We start from the raw sequence: 21071 nt of genomic DNA, 5'->3' as shown, positions 1-21071 counted from the left end.
TCCCGGGACACTGTACAGAGCACTCTAATGCTGATCAATACCACAATAGAAGTGTAATCAATCAGTCTGTGTCTCATCCATCATATATGAGAGGACCACACTGACTGCCTGTCCCGCAGGTGCTCTGTTGTCCTGGTTAGGGACACATATGAGGACAGAGGCAGGCGGAGGATTGATGCAGAGGAGGCAGATTTGAAGTCTTGTTAGTTTGACTGATGCAGCTCTCTGTTTATTCATGTAAATATTCAATAAACAAGCGGTTCATTTTGAGTAAGCTGCTTAGTTTATTATTACTTGCCGAGGTGTCTAATTGTTTGTTCTCTGAAGACGAAGTCAACCATTGTTCTTCCATCACCCCTGCTGAAATTTTACCGCTGACTGCACGGATCGTCAAAGGAACCCCAACATGATGATTAGTGAATAAATTATAAAACATGACATAAATAAAGATGCTATAAACACCCAGCTGTTTGTAGCCAACAATGTTATTTGACCTGGGATGTAAAAAGCCTGTGTGGCAGTTTAAACCCTGTGCGCGTTTTCCAGTCACTCAGTATGTTTCCATAACCTGAGAAAATGTCTTATTATTGTCAGTCTGACTAAAACTGGACTTTTAAAATAAATGCAAACATGTTAGCCTGACTGAAATCACTAGTTTACGCAAAGAATTTCTTAAAGTCAAATTCCCACTGCAAAAAAACCCTGCTAACACTCGTTAACATTTGGCTTTTTACTGCCACAAAACTTTGGTTTGGATTGCAGTTCTCGTATACATAACGCACCAGAGTGCATAAAAAAAGCATCAAAATAGAGCGTGCTTATCGAAAAAAAAGGATCCCCCGCACCCCGCAACAGAGGTCTTAGCCAAGAGCCCAATGACCCAAAATTCTAGAAATGTCCTCAAATCCTAGAAACATGTATGGGGCTGCTGTAACTGCCAGGTCCCCTGTCATTTTGCCAAAGTGGCCCCTCACTAAAACAAGTTCAGTATCCCTGAAAAAGGCACTCCGGATAAACAATCGTATGAATAAATTGGGTAAAATTTATGTATGAACCAGCTGTCATCCAGTACGTTTTGTTTTATTCAGTATCCTGAGCCATTAATTTCTATTTACCAACAGCACTTCTAACGCAGCATCCTGTGGTGACTGCAGAGGATGCTGAAATGTTGTGTGTGTATTTTTGAATAAAGCAGCTCTCCTGTGGTTTAAAGACAGAACTGCTCCTGACAGTTACCTAAAAACAGCTTGTGATTCACTACTAAACCTTCCTTTCCACACACACACACACACACAGACAGATAGTGGGATTTTTATGGCGTGGGGCTGACAGGAGATTATCCTCACGCATGCTCACACACAGTTTATTATGGTGGAAGGTGTCGCTTGGAGTGTGTTGCTATAATTTTATTCTTGTCAGGAAGGATGAGGCTGAAACAGCATTTACATCATCATCGGACACTAAAACTCCACTCCAATCAAACTGTCTCAGCAGAGGCCACTCAATCTAATGGTTTCCCATAGACACCCAGTGCAGTCTGAGGTAATCTCTAATCATGACGGGATAAATCAATCACATGCAGAATGTTGGAGGTGGTTTCACTAAAAGGACATCAGCGCTGACTGTACATCAACATGCTGTTTATAACCCCAGTCTCTTCTCTCATGTTTTCTTTTATTTACATGGTAGTCAGAGGGCTGATCATTTTTACATGAAGCTGCTTTTGTAATAATTTATAGACGCATAAGATCTTCACTAAATCTCCTCTGTGTGCACCCTGTTGCGGTGCAGTGGAACTGGATTTGGATCTCATTAAGATCATCCGTTATGAGGGATTGATTTTACGCTGCATACACTGGACACTTTCATTTCCATGATAAGTGTAGAAGACATGCATCTAATAAAGAAACACAGTCATCTCATTATTTATAATATCGCCCACAGGTTATTAAAGGGAAACTATGCTCATTTTCAAATGTATACATGTTATTCCTATGGACTAAGAAAGTCTTTAAAATACCAGTAAACATGAACTCTAACCCAAAACCAAAAACTAGAGTGGTAAAACTTTAATTTGTGATGTCATAGAGTATAAAGTCTGGAGCTGCTAAATAGATGATGAATTGTGAAAAATGTTTTGGATGATGCTGAGAGCAGCCAGATACAGCAGTAGAGATAATGCTTAAATTAGCTAAATGTTAACATCAGCATGTTAATAAATTAATGTTTAATAGGTATAATGCTTATGTGTTTCCCAGTTTTAATGGCACGACACTCAAATAGTTTTTAAGGTATTTCCGTCTGGATCAAAGTGGCGGATTGACCGACCAGCAGTCATGCCACCTGCGTCGCTAACAAAAAGCCCAAACCCACGACAAAGCTTAATATTCATATAATATGTCATCCATCTGTAATGGTATACCATCGTACCTTCATGAAACACAGACAGCGTCAGGTTGAAACACTGCCAGTAATGATGTAATATGAGAAGCATGAGTGTGCCTATGGGGCGGACAACGGGAGCGGTGGATGGGTACAAACCTCGGACTTTCATGCAGGAATCAGGTGTTTGCTTCCTGTCTGAATGTTATGTTTATTTTCTACACCTTATATATTTGTCTTATTCTAACCATGCGTGCCAGCATGTGCATTTTTTGATGTCCTCGCACTGGTTGCTGCAACTTAAGGAGAAGACGCAGAAGGATACCAAAAATGTAATATGTAGAGATGGATGTCTACTGCAAAGCACCAATATGTGATGATTTGGGATGAGAATGTGTTGGGCAAACACAAAATCAAGCTCACATTCGTTGTCTATGGAGCTACTCCAGACATTGTACATGATGATGTCATAAGTTTAAGACTTGTCTGGTGTCTAGCTTTGACAGAAAGTAGCTCATTTTCACAAATATTGACTGAACTTTTCAAGACCTTGGAAATAACATACTGGAATTCTTAATTCAGGTAGTGTTCCTCTTCAAAAGAGCACAAAAAAGCCTTGGTGGAGCCGAGGTTTTCAGAAGAAATAACTTCCACAGCTAACAGTGTGACAGCTGTCAAACACGCAAAAACACCCCCAAACATGACAACAATCATGAATGCTTCCAAGATAGAGAAGAGGTACAATTTTTAATAAAATAGGACACAAAGGCTGTTATATAGCCATAGTGTTTGACTTGTCTGGCTTTTGTTTTCTGGTGACACTTCACTTTTTCTCTCCTCCCTCATTTAATCAGAGGAGAAGTACTCACATAGCTACTAGTGTTACTGGCCAACTCCAGCAGGATGGGAGCATGCATGTGTGACATGTAAGTGAGGTGCGTTGGTGAAAATAGCTGCTGTTATTTAAACCACAGCAGGGAGCCTGATTGTGTTCCTGCAGAAACACACACACACACACACACACACAAAGAGGCACCAGACAGAAGACAGAGCGCTCAGCAGGGCAGCCGGGGCTCAACTATTTATACCGCACATCATCCTGACAATCCGTCTGCTCCAAACAATATAATGACTTACTGATTTCAAACAACTGTCTGTGATCAGAGGTGTGCTTGTGAATACTAAGTCACTTCATTTGTTTTGTTAGTGTCACTTTGTTCAAATGATCAAATGTGGGCCACATTGTTAAAATGAGCAGAAACATGTAACTTCTGATAGTGACTGCACAAACTGCAAAACCTCAGAGGAGGATGTTGAGTTAGCTCAGCATAGAATATAACAGGAATACTCAACTTGCTTTGCCCGGGGCCACTTTTGCAAAATGGTTCATTTCCCAGATTTTAGAAGATTTCTAGTAGTTTAGGAAATGTCTCTGATTTTTAATACATTGCTAGGATTTTAGGACATTTCTATGATTTTAAGATTTTTTTAGGATTTTAGGACATTCAAATTTAGGGTGTTTCTGTGATTTTAGGACTTTTCTTGGATTTTATGACATTTCTAGGATTTTAAGATGTTTCTATGATTTGAAGATTTGTCTGGGATTTTAGGATATTTCTAGGATTTTAGGATGTTTCAGGGATTTAAGGACATTGGGGGCTCAGCTAGAACCTCTGTCGGGGGGTGCGGGAGATCCTTCACTGGCACTTTTTTTTGATAAACAAGCAGCTCTATTTTGATGCTATTTTATGCACTCTGACACCTTACTAAAAGTAGAAAGTAGCTTTATTTTTATTGTGAATTAGAAAATGGATGGGAGGGCCACGCAGCTCCCTACCAGATTTGGTCTGTGGGCTGTAAATGAGTTTCACTGCACTATAATAAATGATGGAAATGACACATCAGTCACTAGATGTTAATCTTGGTAATTAACATTACAAAACATTTTGCAAATCATGTTGTTGTGTTATGGGAATAATAACATTGTAACTTTGATAGAAATGAATGCAGACTTGATATTCACTGTGGTGGAATAAAATATCCGAGCAGAGCTTGCTAAAAGGTTTGCAGACTGTCAGGGAGAGAATGACTACCACTGGCTGCATGGAGTGGCTGAAAAACACAAATAAAAAATTCTACTCTCATTAAAGTTTTAAACCGCATCTCCTCTCATTAGGCTGAGTTTGTTCTTTGATATTTTTAGATTGTCGGCAACAACTTGTTTTTCTGTCATTATAGTAGGCTAGTGATATTCAATTTATGGCCTGTGGACCAATTCTGGCCTATGATAAGATGCAAGGTGGCCCACTGACCATATCTCTGTAGCAGTCTACAATATACAGGCCTAGTATAGTGATGTGGTTGTAAATTTAAGTATGTGTTGTATCATGTATAGTATAGTGGACATTGTAATAATATTTGAACCTCAGATGTCCAACATACAGCTGCATGTTTTGCAAGGTAGTTATCTGCAATGCAGGGGCATAAATATAGAAAGTGCAGGTTGGGCGGTTGCACTGGGGCCAATGGAGGGAGGCTGAGCATAGAGTGCAAGTGAGGAGCTACCTATTTGACGTGAAGATATTAATCCACTGATAAAATATATCCTTAAGATGTACAACAGTAGGGTTGAAACAAAATGTATAACAAAGGTTGTCAACATAATCTAATAATCAAAATAAACAATTTATTGAGAAAATAAACTGAAATGCGATATTTCATTAACAGACTGGGAACAAATGCAAGACGATAAATCAAAATAAAAATCTAAGTTTTGGAGAGAATGTGGTGAAGACCAAGTGCACCATATACTTTAGTCATGTAATGTTGTAAATGGTCTGTGGGAAAATTCAGATAGAGAATCACTAAAATCTTTGACACATACAGTTTATTAACAAAAAGACACTGTGTTAACTTCTAGGGAAAATACCTGAAGAAACTGAGAGGAAAAATTCACATTTGTGTTAATGATAAAGGTAGCAATTAAACAAGTAACAAGAAATTGGTTAAATAATGACAATCTGAATAATAATAAATGGAAAGATCTTGTGAACTAAATTTATGAAATGGAAAAGATCACTATGAGAATAAGAAACCAAATACATATATATTGAAAAGAGACGGTAGAAACTGATTAAATATATAACATGAAGAACTTTCTTCTTTTCTTCTCTATTTATCTCACCTGCTAACTTAGTAATACTGTAACATGAAATTACTCTATATATCAACCTATAAATTTTGAATATTTGCAATCTGCGTATCATTTATGAACTCCCCTGAATGTTTTATTATTATTATGTATATTTATTTTAATTTTTATTCTTTGTCTGTCGTTATTTACATATATTCATATATATTTAGCCTTTTTGATAGTTTTTGTATGTCATTTGTTTTGTTCATTTAACTTAAAAAATGCTTAAAGAATAACAGATAAAAAAAAATATTAATAAATAAATAAAAAGGATAGTTTTGGCTCATTACTAAGAGCTCGCGCGCACGGGGGCCCCTTGTCCCCACCTTACGCCGCTGCTGCGGTGTTAGCAGGCAGTGAATGATCGGTGATAAATGAGCATGCAGAAGTATTGGTACGGTCCTTTGTAGGCTTGTTCCATAAATGCCCCGGGGGGTTCCCTGCTGTGGATTTTGAGAGCGCGTTGTGAACTGTGGGAACTGTGAGCGTGGTGAGACGGTCTCTTTAAGGCTGGACTGGATGATCCCTGAGGAAGGACGGCAGCAGACAGCGGCAGAGGCGGGTCTCTCCTGCCGTTCACTCCCGGTTCAGACCTGTCAACAGGACGCTGCAAAGCCGCCTGACCGCCCGAACCAGCGTTTCGTCGTTTACCAGCGTTTACTGAAGCGTTTCTCACTAAAGAGGTCCGCGAAGGATCCGAGGCGAGCAGCGGCGGAGGGAGGGAGAGGGAAGGCGGGGGACGGAGGACACACAGCCGGCTCTGCTGGACATTCAGGCGGCCGCAAACCCTGCTTCTGCTGCAGACACAAACTGAACCAAAGCCCGACCTCTGTCCACTGCTGGATGTTTGCCCCCGCGGAATGGACGGAGGAGGACTGACACCCGGGGAGCCGTGAACAAACAAACCGCCTTCTGTTGGGAAAAGTAGCATCTGGAAAGAAAAAAGCCCACCGTGTGTTTCCAGCCAGGAGCCGAGCAGAGTGACAGCACCAGCAAAATGTCTGTCCCTGTAAGTATGTCAGCCCTGCGGCTCAGGAAATACTTCCACAGACAGCTTGTCTGCTTTTTCTGTCCTTCAGTGTTTCATATTAGCTGTTTAGAGACACGATAGAACAAGACATGACACGTCCAATGAGAGACAGTCAGTGCATCACACACCCAGCTCCACCTGAGCAGCATTTCAATTATTCATGTGTCAACTTTTTCAACTGCTTTTAACGTGTTTTTCATGAAAGCAATCCTAAAAATGCGCATTATATTGACTGGCTCTTTAAAACCTGAGCAAATTGGTTTGTTTTCTTGCAAAAACATTGGAAGAAGGCAGCTAGCAACTTAGCAAGACATAGCCTAAGCATTAGCAAATAATTAGTGCCGAAAAATATCTGAAAATGTCCAAACAAAAAGGTAAATAAAAAGAAAAAAGAAAGGGATGATTTTGGGGATTTTTCTGATATCTCATATGCTATTATATAAAAACTCATTTGGCTGATAAACAATACTGATATTGATAAATCCACTTTTTTTCCACCTAATTTTAGTGATAATCAAGTCTCTCCTGAGGTGGAATGAACATCATGTAATGCATACTCTTACTGTGATATGAGACATGAAATACAGTACTTTTCAGTGTATGCAATATTCATTCATTGTGCAAAATAAGAAAAATGCTTTTGTACATCTTCACATCATCGAAAAAAAAAAGAAAGAGAAAAAGGTTTGTCATATCAGCAGAAATCAGCATGTTGGCTGATGCCGATATTTAATTTTAAAGCCACCACCTGCTGATACCGATGACATGCTGATACTACTTTGCATCCCCATAAAAATATATGCATATAAAATATATATTTTTTTCTGTGTCATTGTTTTAAATATATAACTATAATAATTATCAGTATAGTTTTCTGGACATTTTCCCTTTTTTAAAAACTTGCCTCTTAAAAAAACAGTTCTTTTTCATGCCACCTTTTACTAATTTCTTGCAACTTGTGAGACATTGTGTGACAAATTGCTCACTACAGATTGCCCATGCTGTCCAAAGAAATCAACCCAATTTGCTCAGTTTTCAAAGGGTTAAAGTGTTCTTCTTGGTTTGTCATACAAGTGGAATTTGCTGGAAGAACCACTGACTGATAATGTGTAATACTACCAAGCTCCTGTGCAGCCTGGCTCATTAGTGAAGGGGCATTAGTGTGGCAGTTTAGTGAGTGCTCTTTGGTTTGAGGCCACATACTGTGTTTGTAGTGCCATAGCTATTCTTGGCAGGCCTGGCCTGTCAACACATTTAGACAGCTGATATTACTGCTTGTGTGTGTCCTCGGGATGGATTTATATGATGTTGCTTTTGCACGCAGTCTTAGATGTTTTAGTGCTCGCTGCTGCTGCTGCTGCTGCTGCTGCTGCTGCTGCTGTTGGAAATCGTCTTTATGGAGCTTGTTTGTTTGTTCTTTATCGCATTCCTGAAGATCTCTTTCACAAACTCTGCCTGGAGGGCCTGATGGAGAGCTGTGTGCGTGCCTTTGGCGTGCCTGCGTGCGTGCGTGCGTGCATGTGTGCGTGCATGTGTATTTAGCAACACCCCAAATGAAATGGGCCTAGATATTTCGATTATTAGGAATGCACAACATTTACATTGTTAGTCACATCTGATAGCTGATGCTTTCCACAGTCCTTGTGTTGATAATAATAATAATAATAATAATAATAATGATAACAATAATAACAACCAGAGGTGTCGGCTAAAGTCACATGACTTGGTCTCAACTCAGACTCAAATCACGAATTTGATTACTTCAGACTCGACTTGATTTTGATTTTTTATTTTAAGCTGTAGTTCCACTAATGACCAGTAGATGCTGGCTCTCGGAAAAGTAAGGTATTACAGATGAGACAGGTACGTTTTGAGGTGTATGGTTGATTGACAGCTGTCTCGGCCTATCACAGCCCGCTGAGGAGGCTGCTGCTCTCTGATCAAAGCCTTCGTAAGAATTCCTCCATAATTTGTCAACTATCTCGCCGTAGCAGAGTTGAATGGTCACGTGACTCAAACCTCGTCTCCTAAACAGCTGTTTGATGGATTATATGTGAAAAGAGAGCAGTGCTGCAAAGGACTTATCCGCGAGGCTTTGCTCCTCTGCACGGCTGTCATCTCTAGTAATGTCGATTAGTTGCAGCGTAGAAAGGTGTTTCCACCCACTGAGGCGCAGAGGCGGCGGCTGCAGCTCACCTTCTCAGCGTGGCAGGATGTGTTCTGATCTGCTAAACTTGGCATTCACACATGGACCTGCTGCCTCCTGCTATTTGATGAGACACACTGCAGATCTGTGTGTGTGTGTGTGTGTGTCAAGCATGTGCGTTCCTGCCACAGAGGGGGAGATTGTGCAACACAAAGGCAGAAACTGTGATGATGACAGTGATGCATTCACTGTGTATTTGATGCATCTGATGTGTATGTGTGTGTGTGTGTGTGTGTGTGTAGGTTCTCACCAAAGCAGAGACAGACAGTGGTTTCTTCTTTAGACAGCTCTCATGTCCTCTGACAGATTAGTCAAACAGACAGACAGATGGCAGGTTGTACTTTCCCCTCAGCAGGGAGGACAATAAGTAGGTCTCCATTCGCCAAACTTCTGCTCACAACACTTTAAAAGTACACATGGTACCAAATATTCAACTGAGTCGTTCCCTCAACATTTCCTTTGTGAAATCTCAGTAGAATAGTGCACTTTTCAGGATAACCTCAATGACTGCGGTTACATGCTCACCAGCATTCCCCTGTTATTTCAAATATACAATATTCAGAATTTTTAGGGTCATATCAACTCTGTTTAAATATTCAGAATTAAGATGTTTCATGAATTAAACATTTTCCAATAAGACATGTGGGATATGACAGTATTATTCAGGTTGAAGGAGCATTCTTTCAACATGTATACTGCCTATTCAGAATAGTCAACTGTTTTTACCGCAGTTTGCGACACACGGCCTCTTATCTGTTCACTGTCGGCTCTGTGCACTGTCATGGATATGTTGTACACGACTCACCAAAAGTTTGCAAAATTGTGGAGTACTGATGCATGCAAAAGAAAATCACCTGCTTTTAAACTTTATGAAGGATATCATCAGATTTTTTGGATGCGTGCAAATATCTCAGTGCTCACCTTTTTAAGAAGGTGAATGAAGGAAAGAGAGTCCAACGAGTCCTTTAGGAAAAACAACTGTTTTGATGCAAAAAGGGGCAAAATGACAAGCAGCTCCAGCTGTTCTACTTTTCCATATTTTGATGTGATGAAGGACATGTTAAGGAGGCGCTGCTTGACTCAGAATTATATCAACCGAATCAGATGTGGCTGTTCGATATGAATATGCAGTGATTCCTTTTGTTCCCCATAAATGTTTTAAAGTTTGAATGGGCTCAGCCTCAGTGAGACATTTGGTGGCTGTGTACCATTTTCACGTCAGTGTACACCTACGGTCCGCCAAGGAGGCGGAGTCGGCACACCTTTTGACAGGTGTCATAGGAGACAGATGCGCCGTTCTTGCTGCTTAAATTTAAGCAGCAAAAAACGGAGGCAGAAGAAACGGAGATCAAACAGTAAAACGAAGCAGCGCTGATCAAATATAAACCAAGATTCTGTTACGGAGTTGCGTGTTTGTTGCCTTTTTCAGAAACATGTTTTAGCTTACCGTTTAACTGTAATACAAGATTTGGCCGGCCCGCCATTCTTACACACGGACCATTCCACGTCATTTCGCCCACCAGTGGGAGCGTTTATCGGTCTGATCAGGCACGTAGCATTCTGGTAGTTGTAGGTTTTCTACCTCCTGAGCAAAATCACCCTTTTACTCCATTTTCTCTGGTCATAGCACATATTTCAAAAGTATTTGCATCTTTCTCCTGCAGAGACAGCCCAGTTTTATGTGCTGACCCTCTTTATATCAGTAAAATACTTCTCAATGACCTAAAATTTAATGTTTAACATTATAAATTGACACATGTACTCTGATATAGGGCTGATTAAAAGTCTGTTGATCGATTAATCAACTATTTAGACATTTTTTTGACTTCTACTTTGATAATAACTGGAATGATTTCACACATCATTACATGATCCAAGATGTTTCCTGTCTCGTGTTGGCCCTCCAGTGTGACCAGTCAAACACACACAAACAGGATTTCTCTGTGGTGATAGTGTTGGTTCAGCTGCATGTTGCTATGGTTACTGAAAAATAATACAAAGTGTTTGCCTACCTGGGTGATAGTGGGGTCACTGCTGATGTGTGTGTGAGTGTGTGCGTGTGCGCACATGTGCACTGTGTATTTACTCAGTGAGTTGGAGAAATGAAGTGCAACCTGCAGTCTGTTTGTTGTGCGTCTCATGCACCGCTCCGTTATTCTGTCACCTTCTGCCATCGCTCCTATTGACATTAGTGACATCATCACACCTGCGCTGTCAGTGAGATCCTAGTTGCCACAGCAACCATTCCCATGATCCCTCTCACCTGGTCACATGTCTCTGCTGTAACGCACGCGAACGCGCGCACACACACACACTATACACTTTCCATGACGTACATAGCAGGTTTGTTCCTAGAGATGGTGTGTGCGTGCGTGTGTGTGTGTGTGAGAGAGTGTGTTCGGAGCATGTTCAGCTTTGCATGGCCTGATTTGCTGATCACACAGAAAAAATAACCAGGATGTGTTTGAATTTCATACTCGGATGTTTGTCTATTTGATCGCTCTGTTTCTATGTGGAGCAAAACCTGCCAGACTGTGGCTGGAGGATCTTCTAGTGTGTATTATTTTTCAGACACACGCTTCTACTGTAGCAGCAGAAAGGCAGGATGGGTCAGATAAATATAGAATTTGAAGAGAGTGGCCTGATTTTCAGAGGCTCCGAGGAGGACACAGGCTGTTTGTACATGATACATACACACAAACACATTAATAAATGTGAATAGACACAATTCACATTGAACTTAGATGGTTTGACACCCATAGCTCACTATTAACTTATATTAGCACGTACCTTTTACATTTAGTCCCTATACAGATTTAAGCAACTGTAACATGAAATAGCTGAAACAAAGATTTGTTATTTTGTTGTTATATTTGTTATTCCAAATATTTCAGTCAGTAGAAGTGAAAGGCGGGCTGTTGGTGTGCCTATACAAAATAATATGTGAGAAAATAACTATATAGGGAATGATGATACTAGGTAGTATATATACCATCATATGTATGCGTGTGTGTGTGTACACTATATATGAAAATATGCAATAAACTTTACTGTAAAAAATGCCATCAGTGCACTGAAACGGTAAACTTCATTGAAAATTTAATTATCTTTTTCTGCATTATGTTATGTTAAAAATACGTGTTTCATATTGTGCATATTTGACAATAAATAAGCTGTTACGATATATCCGTGATAGGCCAATATCAGCCGATAAATTCGGCCGACTGGTATATTTGTTGGGCTCGACTTGTGACATCAAAACTTCACAGAAGTCCTGACAGCTCATTTAAAGGCACATTTTCTATAGGGACTGGACCTTTCCATTTGGACTGATTCTTTCACAATATTTATATAACACCTATAGTTGCTTTGTAATAAAAAATACATGGAAATCAATTTTTTACAATGTGTCAACAATTTTCTCAGCTGACGGATTAAAGGTGTAGTCTGTTGTACTAAAATAGTGAAAAATGCCCATTGTAGCATTTCCACCAAGTGTACACTGCATATTTGTGCAGAGAGGGAAATACAAATATTATAATCGGGGTCAGTATTGTCTCACACTCAGTCAAAAACAATCACATTTTATTTGAAATGTGTTAAAAAGAAACAAACTAGTGCTGACTGTTCAGACTGAGCCCTGATGTAGTAGTGGTGTGTGCAGTTTGTTGCTGCAGAGTGTGTGAGATGGCAGAGAGGAGAAGGGCCTGGGGTTAAGTGTTTGTCATGCCGAGTGTGTTTTCTCCTGTTTGCCTCCTCCGTGTGTGTGTGAGATCTCTAAATGGACACATGAATATATAAATCCAGTTTTAAAATTTGATGAAGGCTGAATTGATTTTACATTCATGCATGTATGCATGATACAGGTGTGTGTGTGTGTGTGTGTGTGTGTGTGAGAGAGAGAGTGTGTGTGTGTAAGAGAGTGTGTGTGTATGTGTGTGTGTGAGAGAGTGTGTTTGTTTTTGTGTGCGCCCTGACACAGTTGTTCATACATCTCATTTTTTAAATGCAGGTGGGACATATGCATAAATACATACATACATACATACATACAATACATACTTAAGTGTGTGTATGTTCATTCATGCAACCTGTTCATGATAATTTGCAATGCTGAATATGTGTGTCACATTGTTGTGCTGTCCATACATGCTATTTGTGTGTTTGTCTTTATTTAAGACCCACTAAGGGAAGGGCTTCTATCTCTAAGCAGCAATGATAAATATTGAAGTCAATTGAACAATTGCACCCCCCCCCCACACACACACATAAATGCAGCCATCTTTAGTAGGATGGGTGGGGTTTCCTGAGAGTATCAACAGGGACTGTTTGGCCAGTAGGATGCGAGCACTGTTTGTGTGTGGGTTTGCAATTGCAAAGCTTTTCACTTCAATATTAATCATTGCTGCTTAGATATAGAAGCCCTTCCTCCAATGCGCGCGCGCACACACACACACACACACACACACACACACACACTCGCACACACTCACCTTGCATCTCAATGTCCCTCAGCTCTCCTCGTCAGTAGAGAGTTGCTAGGGGCAACAGGAGGGTTTGCTCAGTGTGTCAGTCACATATAGTGTGTGTTATGATATACGGACAGGTAAAAATCCTGAAGGTTGCATTAGTGCAGCATGAGAGTAACCGGAGGCTGCCGTGCAATGCTGTCATCAGGACGCCATCACTCACACACTGAGATCAGAGCTGCTCACTTTGTGTTTCTACAGTTTCATCTAAATATATGTATATATATATAGATATAGATATAGATATAGACATAGATATAGCTATAGATATATATATAATCAGTTTGTGATATCGGCAAAATTAGCATGTTGGCCAGTTCCCATATTTAATTTTAAAGCCAATACCTGCTGATACAGATGGCATGCTGATATTATCTTGCATCCCTAACCCAGACTGTCTATTTTTTAGGCTTAGGGCTTGGTAAAGCTACTGTGAGGTATTCAGTTAACCTTTGAGGTGTTGACTAAAATAACCTACTACAAAGTAGTTTCAAAATGTCTTCACTTAAACAATGCCTGCATTCCATCCTTTTTGTGCTGCGATTTGCGGACCGTCCTGAGTCTCCGCTGGATCAGCAAACTTTCTGTTGCTTCCCTCTTTGCAGCTGCTCTCCTTGTAGAATGGTCAGTTCAACGTCTGCACGGTTAGCATGAGCTAAGATAGCTGCAGCAGCTAAAATACAACACAAAGCCAATAACCGACAAACTCACACCAAGACCAAAACGACTCTGTCAAATCAGTTAATAAGGAAGGTAACATTAGCTGTGTGATGCCAACAGTTAGCCTTGGCACTGTGTGTGTATCACAACGCAGACTCTCGCAACAGTTCAGAGTTCATAATCCTGCAGAAGCAGCTAATGATACAACCCGTACAGTCTGGAGTGTGATGAGTTCGAGCATGGTGTATTTGACAGAGTTTAGCGTGCAGAGGTGCCACCAAATTTTTCGTAAGTATGGCTATACTACACGCCACTCTATGTGCATTTTAAGTATTGAACAAAGAACTTCACTTAAAGGGTGAGTGTTGGTACTGTTATTGGTACTACTTAGCCCAAATTGTGCCACACAGTTTTCCTTTGTAATGACGGATTATTTGCAACATTTCAACTTAGTTCAATTTTAGTTTGACCTCCAAATAAAGTAGTTTAAATGATCTGAATTAACTCAAAACTGATATAAATAATGACCACAACTACAAAAGTATGACCTAAGTTGTTATAGCGCATCTCCTTTAGCAATCCAAGCTTAGGGTTTGATCCGTAACTGTCTCAGTCTGAGGCTACAGCAGCCTTTTTTTATTGCCTCCATAACTTGCTGAGTTTGCATTATCACTAAGCTAAAATCACAAAAGGTCAGTCTCACTGTTTGATATTGTCGCCACGTTCCTTGAGCTCAGTTGTGTTTGCCTTTGAACAGACAGTGTGGAAACATCCAGTGCAAATGTGATGTACAAAATGATGCAATTCTCTTCTTTCCTTTTCCTCCTAAACCCCGAGTGAAGCTGCAGCACTGATCTGATGGCAGTGACAGTGATGTGGCTCTGAACAGCATATGATTGGTTGACACTATGAAAGCTTTGTGGGTTTTAGCTGATGTTGAAATCGATTTCAGCTGCTGAAATGACACCTGTCACCATGAGATTTTATCAGCTGGATGTAATTATCATAATCTGCGTTTGTCTGGTGTCTGTATTTGTGTGCATGCGTGCGTGTGTGCGTGTGTGTGTGTAATTTAAAGTGAGTTAAATACTTTTGGTTAAAAAAAATGTCAGCGTCACTGAATCATTTCGATATAAAGTGGACTGTTTCATATTAATGAGGTCAGAAATGTCTAATCATGTCATTTTAATAATTAAGAGCACATGAAATTATGTGTGGAAGGCTTTACGGTTTATAATTTCATTTGACTTTTTTTGTGTTTGTAACTCACGATACGATACTATGATACTTGGCCTAAAATATTGATACCATCATGACATTGCTATTTTGTAATAATCAATATATTGCAAGACAATTCATCTGTGATACATCACAATATCTGTGACTGAAGAAGAAAAAGTACCCCTCCAAAGGCAAACAGCAGTAATTATGTATTTTTTCACTGCATTTGGGTGTCAGTTTCGCAGAATTTGAACCGAGATGAAACACAGGACAAAGTGCATAGGCAGAGCATAGTGCCTCTTACACACACTGACTGACATTCCAATGTAATACAAACAAAAGCTGGCAAAACGCTAAACTGCCAGAAAGCAGAACAGTTCTGGAGTTAAATATTTTAAGGACGCAAACAACTATGCCTTACTTGAGACAGTGAAAATGAAGTATATATAACATTTCAGTGCTTAACAAGCATAACCTATGTGTTTTATGTAACCAGCGATAGGCCTAGTGATAGCCATACCCCTCTGGGTCATAAGAGAAAGCTTTGCTTTAAGCCCACTATACACTGCTATTTTGGGCTGTTCCAGATGAAAGATGACCATCATGAAAGAAACATGCCGATATCTTAGGTCGTGGCCCTAAAACAGTGGTCCCACGTCACACAGCAATAGAGGTTTAAAGGATGGCCATTGCCTGGGATGGCTGTATTTGATCAATGTGACCTTTTGTGCTTTTATGCATGAAACACTAAATAAATTTAAATAATTATATAAACCAGATTGAAAATGGAAATACAGACGAAATGCAACAGTCACACCCCTTCCTCCCAGCCCCACAAGTTTAGTGTTTCATGTGTAAAACATGATATATTTCACTGAGCAGCTGTATTGATGAGCTAATGCAGTATCTGCTGAATAGGTGCAATGTAATATGAATGAGTGTAAAAACAGAGATATAAATATGCAGGTGCAGAGCTGTCAGTGCTATCAGCACATTTCACACATTGTTGCGTCTGTGTAAACTGTCCGTCTGTTCAAACAGTGTCCTGTACAGCTGCAGTGTGTGAGCTGACTGTTGCAGTTACCCATCCACGCCTCAGTGTTTGACTGCGATCAGCACAGCAGAACACTGACTAACAATGTCGTTGAAGGATTTTTCATGTTGTAATTGTAAAAGATGCCTCGTGTGATTGTGTTTAAGTGAGGCAGATATGCACATTTTTTCCCTTAAAAATCCCAGTTCGGTTTTACTGTATTTGCACATCTTGAATACATTTTAACTATAACAGGGGTTCCACAAGACACAGTCATGGGCCCAGTCCTCTTCTTTGTCAACACAAGATGCTGCTGTCATAAACTTGTATGGCTTCTCTGACTACTGTCATGCTGATGACACCCAGCTTTTCTGACTTCCCCTCCTCCACACATTCAGGTGATGGTACACATCACTGTTTTCCCAACAGATGTTAGTAAATGACAAATCTTAAACTTGAACAAGACTAAACTTTTGTTCCTGTTAAAGGAGACCTGTTCATCAACATTGCCTGCCCTCCACTGAGCCATGGTCAAACCCCTTACATCTGCATAACCGATGTGCTCCTCTGCCTCTGGATGATTGGCAACCATATTCATTTTGTCATATTATGAGTATTTGAAAAGACAATAGCTGGTTATACTGAACTGTGGTTGAATATTCCATACAAGCAAATTCAAGCATTTCAGCATCATCCTTAGTTTATCTCAGACGTACTGTGTCACATATATGCTTGAAGTGCAGAAATGTCATAGATAGGTGTGAGGTTAGAAACAGTGTGTCAATGATGTAGTTTGTCCACCAGCGGTGGGTTACTGTTACACAGCAAAATGTCCCACTCACTGCATAGCTTGATCACAGTTCTTTCAAAAAACGACTTCAATGGATGTTGATTAAAATATTTGATTATATTATGAGGTTATGTTATAAAAGCAAGTAACTACTGATACATCATTTGTTTCAGATGTCATTATTAGTCTTACAAATCTCTCATTTTGTCCTATCAAATTAGCATATGTGTGCTGCACAATGGATCATGTCATAGACAGCAGCACAGACAATAATTGACTATTTTTAAAAACAGCCGCAACCAGTAGTTAAAAGGTATAACTCATTCACATGCATGCTGCACATGTTTTAAAAAACTATTGTGTGGAGCCAGGTAGGTGAGTGGGGTACAGCACCCAAATAAGTATTAATCACACAGTTGATAAGTAGCTCAAAAGCGTAGCATGGTAAAGCTAATGCAAAAGCAAAAGCTAGTAATTGATTAAGCATGATCTGATCGCACCCCCACCATCCTGAGAAATAGTTTGAACAGCCAAATTAGCTGTCTTTGATCAAGGTTTTCTAATAGTTATGAACATTTGTTTTCTTTGAGATTTTTGTTGTTGCTTAATGAGACACTCATCGTTAATATAATATATGCATTTTTATTGGTATCGGCTAATATTGGCTTTAAAATGAAATAGACAAAACATACTTATTTTTGCTGATATGAGAAACCCATTATTTTTATGTTATTTTTTTACTTACAAAGAGAACATGTATAAAATATCACTTAATGATACAGAGAAGGTAAAAAAAAAATTATCTGAAAGGTATAGGCACAACAAGTATGTATGAAGAACATAAATGACAAAAATAAAACAGGCAGATAAACAAATGATAAAATAATTAAGTAAATAAATTAAAATACATATAAAAACAAAATTAAACTGAGGCATAATTATACAGATAAATAGGTATATTCAGTCAGAGGATAAGGGGAAGAAAGTTGCAGAATTTTCCAAAAAGTGGATATATTGATATCGGTTTCGGTTATTGGCCAAATTTTAAATTGCTATTTTTTTGCATATTGAATATCAGCAAAAAATCCAATATTGTGAATGCCTACTATCTCAAGTCAAGTTTCCAGTGGATTAAAAGAAAAGTTCCAGATATTTTTGTATATGCTGGTAATTTTAGCCTGTAGAAAAAAAGGAAATCAGAATCTGCAGGTCAGACCTTTAAATAATTGGAAAACGGAATCAGCCAAAAAATTGCAATTGGTGCATCTCTGCCTCAGTCCCACAGTATGAACCTTATTTGTATAGTATACTCTACAGTGTGCTTGGTTGTTGTGTTGTGTGGCTATCTGTGCCTCCATTAGCCAGAAATGGTTTAGTATTGATTAGTTAGTATGCTTAGTACAGAGCTTATTGCTTGATTGCTACATACAGTACATGTTGAGTTTAAATCAAATTTACTGAACCAAATTACAGTCTCCATTCTCTGAAATCTACCTAATCCTCAACAGGACACACTCTCTTCAATCAACCTTTTCTACTGCGCGTGTGTGTGTTTGCTTGTTCTTAATGTAGTTGTTGTGTTGCCCTTTAGTACCTCAGCTATCTATCAAAATATTTTTTCTCATTGCCATACAGTGTTGTAGTTTTGCATATAAAGGATCAGTCTAAATGTTGCACTTGTACGATTGCCTCGGCCACCAGTGTATGAATGTCAGTGTGACTCGTATTATAAAAGACGTTTGATTGGTTGAACGATTAGAAAAGTGCTATACAAGTGCAGGATCCATTTACCATTTACATAAATGAAAAGATTGATGTCAGCTTCATTGCTGTGTGTTTGCTACAGCAATGTCTTTAGCCTAGCTTAGCACAAAGAGTGGAAGCATTGGGAAACTGCTAGCCTGTTTCAGTATCATAGTGAACTGGCATTGATCAACATCCCTTGAAAAACCCTGCTGGCAAATAATGGTCGTTTTGTGCAATGAGGCAGTTTATGATTTTGAGTGATCCATTAAATGCAGCTTTAAAGAGTGTGTGTGTGTGTGTGTGTGTGTATGTATGTGTCTGTGTGGGTGTGTGTGCTGGCATGCGCCTTGCTGACATTTTTTTAAAGGGATTCCTGTGAATTAACATTTTTAATGCATGTCCTCTGGTTCCTAGAGGGAATGTATAATATTTTTATGTAAATTTAAAGGTTCGTGAATCATATATGTTACAATGTACTTATTTCTGAAAGCAAATGGCTTAATACTCAGTTTTATTAATAGAAGATTTGTTCATTAATCCTTTCATAAATTAGAAACATTCAACAAATAAAAAATATTTGGTGCTTTTCTGTATGCATTACTCAAAACCATTGAAATATGCATTCACATTTGCTCTGTGATTTTAAGAAACAAAGAAGAAGCATAGTGACCTCTGGTTCATTCTGATTCATTCTTGCCTCTGCCTGACTGTCTGTCTGCCCTTACCCTCTTCTTCACACCTCTGCTACCTCCTTTGCATCTGATTGTCCATCTGCGAGGCTTTGGCAGTATCACAGTGTCACGATATACCAAGGTATTTAAAAATCCCGTATGTATGTTTTTCAATATTGGCATAAATACAGGTGCTCCTCTTTCTATTAAACTCATTGTATGTAGTGCACAGCATGCACCAGCAGAGCTCCAGTCTCTACTGGTGGAACAGGCAGTTGAGCTGAAAGACATTACGACACCTAGGGGTTGAAAGATTAGTTACAGGACTGTGAACAGCTGGTGGCCAGCAACAACAGAAAGAAACCATAGGGAATAACGGCTTGCTTATTACACATAACTCTGTGAATTATTGATTTATTTCCGCCAAGCTGCTTATTGTTGGAACAGTGGACTTATTAACTACATTACTAGCAAGAGAAACCAGGACGATTTGGCTGAGTTTTATTTTGTTTCTATTGAGTTTTAATGAAGTTGGTTAAGGAGGCAAAAAGTCTTGCCAGTCTTTTGGACCAAGAGAAAGTTGAATTCAAAAGGTGTGCAGTCGTATTTCTCTGTTTTTATAAGGTAAATAAGCGTGAGAAGGTTTTCCTAACATTTTGGGGGTGTCTATTGTGTATTTATTAGTCTGAAAGGCTGAAAGCATGTAGTCCATATACTGTATACCCCAGTGAAATTTCAGGAAGGAATGAAAGTATGAAATATTACATACCCCCTAAGCCTAGTGTGTGCCTTTACCTCCTTTATCTACTCCCTCTATCTTTCCCTATGTGTCGTCCTTCAGTGTAAATGGCAAAAAATGGAAACATGTTGTAGAAAGGGAGGTCAGACACTCTTGGAATAAGATCTTGGAACAAAACTCGATTGTTGAAGTCCAATTTGACAGTTGTTCACTTCGGGTTCAGGGATCTAGTGATGTGTATTTTTGACTCTTTTCTGAAACTTTAATAGACTCAACAATTCTTCAGGTAATCAGAAAAAAAAACAATCAACAATTTAATCAATAATGAAAATAACAGTTTTCATCAATCTCATCTTGGAACTGCAAAGCTCAGTCTTATTTTCACCTTGAATCACTGAATACCTCCATTTTTCCAGCCATTTCCCCTCCCTCCATCCATCCTCCCAATAGGAACACGCCTCATCCCAGTTTGTCTGTGCTTGACCTCTGGTCTCTGTCATGATGGGGTCTACATCCAGCCTGATTGGATGATTTACACACTGTGGAGAGGCAGACGAGGAAGAGGGAGAGAGGGGAGGGGCGGGAGAAAAAACTGGAAGGAGGGAATGAGAGTGGGATAATGACGTGGTAAATGGATGGAGGAGAAAGGGAAAGACGGAGAGATTAATGATGTGAAGAGGTAGATATTACTGTGCTCGGACTGAGAGATGGAGGGCTTGGTGTAATTTCCCCTGCAGATAGTTTTTCACTCGCCTTTCACTACCTTCCGTTTACCTCACTCCCTCATTGAGCATTCCCATATTCAATCATCTCTCACTTCACCCGCTCTGCCTTCTTCCTCCTATCTCACATACAGCATCACATTTCAAAA

General features: G+C 39.5%; 2 protein-coding genes across 4 annotated transcripts in view; both read left to right on the top strand.

The window, feature by feature from the left end:
- cfdp1 (chromatin remodeling protein CFDP1) overlaps positions 1-465 on the top strand; it is a 17289-nt gene extending 16824 nt beyond the window's left edge. For both annotated transcript variants that reach the window (XM_042496439.2, XM_088080160.1), the window contains one exon: positions 1-465. This exon is cut by the window's left edge and continues 1497 nt beyond it. The gene's annotated coding sequence lies outside the window, so the exon portion shown is untranslated.
- A 5378-nt stretch (positions 466-5843) lies between these two features.
- bcar1 (BCAR1 scaffold protein, Cas family member) overlaps positions 5844-21071 on the top strand; it is a 92864-nt gene continuing 77636 nt past the window's right edge. Inside the window, exon 1 of one of the 2 annotated variants that reach the window (XM_088080157.1) lies at positions 5844-6584. In XM_088080157.1, coding sequence (XP_087936283.1) covers positions 6573-6584 — 12 coding nt within the window. In that variant the 5' untranslated portion in view covers positions 5844-6572. The remainder of the gene's footprint in view (positions 6585-21071) is intronic. The other variant, XM_088080158.1, reaches the window with a different exon arrangement.

Source organism: Plectropomus leopardus, chromosome 7 (assembly GCF_026936395.1).
Source record: "Plectropomus leopardus strain MGB_pleo_1.0 chromosome 7, ASM2693639v1, whole genome shotgun sequence".
Taxonomy (NCBI): domain Eukaryota; kingdom Metazoa; phylum Chordata; class Actinopteri; order Perciformes; family Serranidae; genus Plectropomus; species Plectropomus leopardus.
This window is presented reverse-complemented; position numbering and strand designations above follow the sequence as displayed.